This window comes from Tupaia chinensis, unplaced genomic scaffold (genome assembly GCF_000334495.1).
Source record: "Tupaia chinensis unplaced genomic scaffold, TupChi_1.0 Scaffold000387_1, whole genome shotgun sequence".
Classification (NCBI taxonomy): Eukaryota; Metazoa; Chordata; class Mammalia; order Scandentia; family Tupaiidae; genus Tupaia; species Tupaia belangeri.
In genome coordinates, this window is record NW_006159889.1 from 2,512,473 (window position 1) to 2,519,489 (window position 7,017).

At 53.4% G+C, this 7,017-nt stretch overlaps 2 protein-coding genes and 4 non-coding genes across 6 annotated transcripts in view; 5 read left to right on the forward strand and 1 right to left on the reverse strand.

Annotated features, from left to right (window-relative positions):
* Positions 1-499: 499 nt before the first annotated feature.
* Positions 500-3,113, forward strand: RPS8 (ribosomal protein S8; the record flags this gene model as incomplete). The annotated part of the gene is given in 6 exon segments (XM_006153793.3): positions 500-642; positions 1,062-1,168; positions 1,582-1,681; positions 2,059-2,234; positions 2,440-2,569; positions 2,954-3,113. Coding segments are annotated over 6 exon segments (627 nt in total). The 3' UTR covers positions 3,064-3,113.
* Positions 897-974, forward strand: LOC114008788 (small nucleolar RNA SNORD55/SNORD39). The gene has a single exon (XR_003550291.1). It is a non-coding gene; the product is annotated as a small nucleolar RNA SNORD55/SNORD39 (small nucleolar RNA).
* LOC114008784 (small nucleolar RNA SNORD46) lies at positions 1,395-1,498 on the forward strand. The gene has a single exon (XR_003550288.1). It is a non-coding gene; the product is annotated as a small nucleolar RNA SNORD46 (small nucleolar RNA).
* On the forward strand, positions 2,285-2,354 carry LOC114008783 (small nucleolar RNA SNORD38). Its single transcript, XR_003550287.1, has one exon. It is a non-coding gene; the product is annotated as a small nucleolar RNA SNORD38 (small nucleolar RNA).
* On the forward strand, positions 2,769-2,838 carry LOC114008789 (small nucleolar RNA SNORD38). Its single transcript, XR_003550292.1, has one exon. It is a non-coding gene; the product is annotated as a small nucleolar RNA SNORD38 (small nucleolar RNA).
* Positions 3,114-6,349: 3,236 nt separating the features above from the next.
* The window catches only part of BEST4 (bestrophin 4), a 3,927-nt gene continuing 3,259 nt past the window's right edge, over positions 6,350-7,017 (reverse strand). Inside the window, exon 9 of the mRNA XM_006153794.2 lies at positions 6,350-6,931. Coding sequence (XP_006153856.1) covers positions 6,658-6,931 — 274 coding nt within the window. The 3' untranslated portion in view covers positions 6,350-6,657. The remainder of the gene's footprint in view (positions 6,932-7,017) is intronic.

Consider the following 7,017-nt stretch of genomic DNA (forward strand, 5'->3'; position numbering starts at 1 on the left):
CTCTTCCTTGGTCCCGTTACCTCCGGCGACGTAACTACCATTTCCATACCATCCCCAAAGCGGTCTGAGGACGACCAGACGTGGCACCCCGCTGCCTACCGTCTGTCCCGCCCACGCGACTCCCAAAGCTCGAACTGCACAGTCCAGAGCAGCTCCCTCCTTAGCCTACCCCACGTCTCGGCAAATGGCATGGATATTCGCTCAGTTCTTCAGGGGAGAAACTTAGGAGTCCTGGACCCTCTCTCCTCACCCGCCGTGCCCAACCTACCACCGCACGCTGGAAAATAAAGCCCGCCCTCCGCCCGTTTCCAGGCGCCGAGATACGAATGCCACCGCGCAGCCGCCGGCCGGGCCCCAAGTCCCCGCTCCTCCCGAAGGCCTGCCCAGCGGCAGACGCCGCGGGCCCCCTCCACCCCGCCCCACGCCGCGGGCCGCGGGGCCCGAGGCCGCGGCCCGGCGGCTGGGGTCGGCCCTCAGGGGAACCATCCCCTGCCCCCAGGCCGTCTGCGCGGCCGCTGAAGCGAAAGTACGTAAAACGGCGTTTCGGCGCTGAGAAACGACGTAAAGGGGGGCGGGACAGCGTTTTACAAACCGGACCGTGAGGCCTTGCGTTTTCTCTTTCCAGCCGATGCCGAGCGATGGGTGAGTGTCGCTCTGCGATGGGGTAGCGAAGGAGGGTGAGCTCAATCCGGCGCCATCCTGCCTCACAGCCAGGTCAGGAGTGTGGGCGCCCCGACCACCGGCCACGAACAGCCATAAGGAGGGGTGGCCCTCAGCTTTTGGCGGCCGAGGCCGGCCGCGGGGATTGCAAGGGCAGTGGGCTGCGGGCTGTGGGCTGCGTGCTGCGAGCGGCACTAACATGGCTGCCGGGTTGAGGAGGTTCGGGCCGGGCCGCACGTGGTGATGACACCTTGGTAATGCTGCAGACTTCCGAGTCGCGGTGGGGAAGCCAACCTTGGAGAGCTGAGCGTGCGGCCCGCCGGCCGCGGGCGTCTGGACCTGGCGAGCCGCCCGCGCCGAGTCGCAGTGGCTCAGACTTCCGACCCCGCTCCCACACACAGGTATCTCTCGGGACAACTGGCATAAGCGCCGCAAGACCGGGGGCAAGAGAAAGCCCTACCATAAGAAGCGGAAGTATGAGCTGGGACGCCCCGCTGCCAACACTAAGGTGGGTGTCCATGTGGCTGCGCCGCCTGGGAGACCGCCTTTCCCTGCTCTCCACGGTCAGGTCTACGCCGGGCTGTGGTAGGTTCTTGGGCCACCCAGATGCGGGGTTAGCATGCAGGACTCAAAGGCGCTGGAGGAGTGCGCTTCTCGAGATAGGAGCCTAATGTTTGTGTTGCACAGAGACTTTCTTGTGGGGGCTTGGGGGTCAGGGGTTTCCTTTTGGAGGTCACTAGGGTGATGAAAAAGCATCCTTAGGCGTGGTTGTGGCCGTCTTGGTCACCTGTGTGCCACTTGCCAATGCAAGGACTTGTCATAGTTACACTGACTGCTGCCTCCATTCTGCGCAGGTATTTCCCCCAGCCCCTTTGCCTTGCCCTCTTGGGTAACCTAGTTCTGTCTCCTTGTGTTTTCCAGATTGGTCCCCGCCGCATACACACAGTCCGTGTGCGGGGAGGTAACAAGAAATACCGTGCCCTGAGGCTGGACGTCGGGAACTTTTCTTGGGGTTCAGAGTGTGAGTGAGGCCCTTGAGGAATGGGTGGGAAGTAAACCTTTCTAAGCTAAAATGAGTGCTTTTAGCACAAAGTTCGCATTCCCACACCAGGATACTTGAAGTTTCTCCTTACTAAAAGATCTTGAAGTAGCTGAAGAAGTCTTTTTCTTACTAACTCCTGCAACCTTGGGGGTTGGGGGTGATTCTAGCAAGTGATTGCTAAGCACCTCTGAATAGATGGGTTTGGTAGATAACAAGGTGATGCCGTTTTGCTGGGTAAAGGCTCAGAGGTCGGTTACTGCTGCTTAAGGCCCTACTAAGGCCAAAGACCTTGGTAGTGCAGTAAGGCCATTTTTTCTCTGGTTATGTGACCTGACTCTAATTTTTTCTCTGAGCAGGTTGTACACGCAAAACAAGGATCATCGATGTTGTCTACAACGCATCCAATAACGAGCTAGTGCGCACCAAGACCTTGGTGAAGAACTGCATCGTGCTCATTGACAGCACACCGTACCGACAGTGGTACGAGTCCCACTATGCACTGCCCCTGGGCCGCAAGAAGGGGGCCAAGCTGGTGCGTGTTACTCCCTGTATGGGTTTGGGGGGGTGGCCCAACTCCGGCCTTCTCGTGATGAAAACTCTGTCCAGTTCTGCTACTGAAGGGAAAGTGATGAAAGCCTTTAATGCTGAGGAAGGCAGGTGTTTGGACTTGCAGGGTTTGAGAAGGCTGTAGTGGCCTGCCTTTCTTGTGCTAACCCATTTGTGTCCCTTCCATTTAGACTCCTGAGGAGGAAGAGATTTTAAATAAAAAGCGATCAAAGAAAATTCAGAAGAAATATGATGAAAGGAAAAAGAATGCCAAAATCAGCAGTCTCCTGGAGGAGCAGTTCCAGCAGGGCAAGCTGCTTGGTGAGATATGTGTGGGTCCCGTGTTGGGCGTGGGGGGTTACATGGCTACACAGGTCCTCTGCATTTTACCCTGTCCTGTTCATTTAACTGAAATGGGAAACACTGGGTAGAAAGAGTTCACAGGTCCATGCTTAGAGCTTAGCCTCTTGAGTTTCAGGAATATTTGGGGAAGTCCTGCCCAGACTGAGGGAGGGGGCTGTCTCCATGATGAAAACTTCGTCCAGTTCTGCTACTGACTTTTCAGTGATGATGAAGTGTGTCTGAGGAGACGGTGGGCTTCATGCTTGCCTCCAGAACACCTTAATCAACATGGGCTTTAAAGGGAACAGATAAGATTGTGTCAGGCCACTTTCATCTTGTTAAGGGCCACATGCTCTCTTCCAGCCTGCATTGCATCCAGACCAGGCCAGTGCGGCCGTGCCGATGGCTACGTGTTAGAGGGCAAGGAGCTGGAGTTCTACCTGAGGAAAATCAAAGCCCGGAAAGGCAAATAAACCTTCCTATCTTCGCTCTGTAATAAAGGTGTTTATTGTTCACGTCTCAATATTGACCGTTATTTTGCTCTTCTTTTTGGTACGCTGAACAGAACTGATGCAGTCGTGTCTAGAACACTTTCCTGGCTCCTGTCCCCACCCATGCTCACCACATTGTAGAGGCCCCATTGGCCTCAGCTTCCGGCTTAAGGCCCGGCCTCCTGTTAGGTATGCTGCAGTGGTAGAATTACTTTTCCTACTGGATTTTGATGTGAATAGGGATGTGACATGGAGGCCTGGCAGAGGTATCTAGCCAGACCTGTAAAGTTGTAAAGACACTGTGTCCAATTCTTGTCCCATTAAGGTTTTCCACTGTGCTCAGGCTTCCCATGTGCCTCAGCCTCCAGATAGCAGCACCTTAGCTGCCTTTGCCATGACTGCCTAGTCCTAGTTCAGATTTTCTTGGGGGGGTGTTTGGTTGGGTATTTTGCTATAGGGCACATGCGCTCGCCAGACAGAGACAGAAAGCGAGAAATCACCCCCCAGGGGGGATGGCCACGCCGCAATCCCTTCTCTATTCTCTCAGGATCTTGGGCATGCATGCACACACGCCCAGCGTGAGTATAAGCTGCCAGGTCCGGGACACGAACCACATGGGAGTCCAGCGACAGCCATTACGCTAACTGCTGGTCCCAGTTCAGATTTTCTTAGGTTTATGTTTTAGGGTGTGTGTGCCCACCAGAGAGATGTGAGAGGGAAAGAAATCCCACCACAGTCCCTTCTTCATTCTCCTGGGGTCTTGGGTGCATGTGCACATGCACCTGGCATGCATTTGAAGCTACTGGATCTGGCACTCAAACCATGGGTGGTCATGTGGGAGTCCAGCAACAACTGCTATGCCACCTGCTGGCCTCCCCTAGTTCAGATTTTAATTGGGTTCATGGATAGTCTAGAAACTGAAATTGTATTCAGAATTTTCTGCATTACAGAAACCAGATTATGCATATTTATTCAGAATTGTGTCAGCTTGGAAATTTTTTTAATTTGCTTAGAAGGTAAAAGCATTCCCCTTGAGGTGTGGTCATGCTCCTGCAATCTCTTCCCAGTCTCAGTCCTTTTTGGGATTTGGGGCATGGATGCACACTAGGTTTGTTTTTGTTTGTTATTTTGGTTTGTTTTTTTTTTTTGAAGTTTTTGCTATAAGGCATGTGCGCTTGCCAGAAAGAGAGAAAGCAAGAAATCACCCCTCAGGGGGGATGGCAATACCACAATCCCTTCTCTGTTCTCTTGGGATCTTGGGCACGCACGTGCGCCCAGTAAATTTAAGCCACCGGGTCCCTGAACCACAGTTGGCTACATGGGAGTTCAGCGACATAGCCATTATGCTAACTGCTGGTCCCAGTAGGCTTGTTTTTCAAGCTGCAAAGGCCAAACAGCAGTTGGAACATCTTCAGTCCAGACTTCCTTGTCATTTGAGCTTGGGTATTATAATACGATCTAGCAGGGCCCATCCCATTGTGTTCCTCAGTTTCCCCAATTGTCTTAATTACAATTACTTAATCAAAACCCCAAATCAACCCTTAACCCTGCATTCCACATCTGTATCAAAATCTGACTGGTCCAACCTCTCTTTTTTATTTTATTATTTTGTTTACTACAGTACACCTGCATTCACCAGAGAGAGGCAGACAGAAAAAGAAGGGAAGTGAGAAAGCAAGTTGCCACGTCCAGGACTTAAACCATGGTCAGCCATGTGGGAGTCCAGCACCCTAACCACCCATTAGCCTGGTCCAGCAACCTCTTAACACCAACTATCTCTATCATCCTGGTCACTTGGACTAGTTTACTAGCAATAGCATTCTACTTTGAGTTCCAACAGCCAGTGGTCAATGGAAACACTTGGATATTTGGTATAAGCTGCTCATCTCATAAATTCTTAGTGGTATGGGACTTGATGTGACCTGGTCCCTTTTTCTGTGGCACACTCAGCCTCACAGCCACTCCAGCCGTACAGAACATAAAGTTCATTTGCTATTCCCTTTATTGGGAATGTGTCATATCCATGTAGTTCATGCCCTTAAGATTTTGGAGAGGTTTTTTTTGCTATAGGGTGCCTGCGCTTGCCAGACAGAGACAGATAGAAAGCGAGAAATCACCCCCCAGAGGGGGTGATCACGCCATAATCTCTTCTCCTCCATTCTCCTCTCGGGATCTTGGGCATGCATGAACACACGCCCGGTGTAAGTTTAAGCCACCGGGTTCGGGACTTGAACCGTGGTCAACTATGTGGGAGTCCAGCGACATAGCCATTATGCTAACTTCTGGTCCTGCCCTTAAGATCTTTGTCATTATGAGTTCTCAGTGGATAGCAGTAGTTTTTTTTTTGTTTTGTTTTGTTTTTTTAAGAATTTTATTTTACTTCGGTCACATGCGCTTGCCAGAAAGAGACAGAAAGTGAGAAATCACCCCCCAGAGGGGATGGCCACACCTCAATCCCATCTCTTCATTCTCTCAAGATCTTGGGCATGCATGCACACGCACCTGGCGTGAGTTTAAGCCACCAGGTCCAGCACTCAAACTGCAGTCGACTACATGGGAGTCCAGCGATGGCCATTAGAAATCATCCCACAGAAAGGACAGCCACACTGCAATGTCTTTTCCATTCTCATGGGATTTGGGGGCATACTGCACATGTACCTGGCATGAATTTCAAGCTGCCAGAGTCTTGAGACTCCAACCGTGGTTGGCCTTGTGAAAGTTTAGAGCATTAACCCCTATGCCACCTACTGGCCCCTCCAAGTGATTTTCTTTTTATTTATTACTATTTTTTAGTTTTGACCAGAGAGAAAGGGAGAAAGCAAGCCACCAGGTCTGAGATTCAAACCACAGTTGGCCATGGCCAGCACCTTCACCACACCACCCACTGGCTCCCCTTCAAGTATTTTTTGAAAGCACTTTTATATGTAGTTTATTTCTTGCAGAGAGACAGGTATTCTCCAGGGTCATCCCTGACCCCCTCCCAGCCTTCCTGACAGCCTGGGTCACAGGTAGACCAGAAATCCAAACCAGAGCTTCTCATGACTAGTGTGAGCAGTGGTCTGCCTGTGCCATCCAAGCTGGGTGCAGCTTTGTGGTTAATGCATTTTTCAGATTGTGATCCCTGGCCAGCAGCACAGCATCAGCTGGGAGCTTATTGGAAATGCTCATTCTTGAGCTCCCCCCAAATCTAAAGCATCAGGAAGGATGGGGAGGGTGCCCAGTGCTTTTTTGGCAAGACCCTCAGCGGTGCTGATGCCACTGGCCTAGCTGCAGGTGGCCCAGGACACTAACCATGCAAGTGGGCGTTAGTTCTCTGAGCGGCCTCCGGAGTCCTTCCAGTGTCACCTGCTCCCAGCAATCCATCCTATTCTCTCTCGCCAAAGTGGAGACTCCCACCCAGACTCAGGCCCTTCCCGCCATCTCTCAAGGTCCTTCCCTAAATGCTCCTGCCCGGGCTACACAGGAAAAACTTCTCTAACAGCGCTGGCGGGCAGTGCGGGGCCAGCCGGGAATGGGCCATGGGTGGAACTGCGCTGGCAGGAACAGCTCCCCGCCCCAGGGGCGGGCGAGTAGCCTTCAGGGCTCAAGGGCCTCATCCCCGGACTGCGACCCCTCCTCTTCGATGCGAGCTGCGATCTCAGGGTCGCCGCCCTCCTCCGCCCGGAAGCGCAGCAGGTGCGGGGTCCATGGGGCACCTCGTGCCCGACCAAAGTTCCGGAGGCTGATGGCAGGGGAGGGCGCTCGTGCGCCCAGCAGACGGCCGAGCAGCGGAGTCTGCGCAGCGGGCGCGGGCCGAGCGGCCGCCGGGGACGCCTCTACCTGCAGGGACAGCTCCGGCTCGTCGCTCATGCTGCGGGTAGGCGGGAGGGCGGGCTGAGCGACACTCGCCCCTGGCTAGGCAGGGGGGGGGACGGGGGGCTGGCGGTGGGGTGGGGC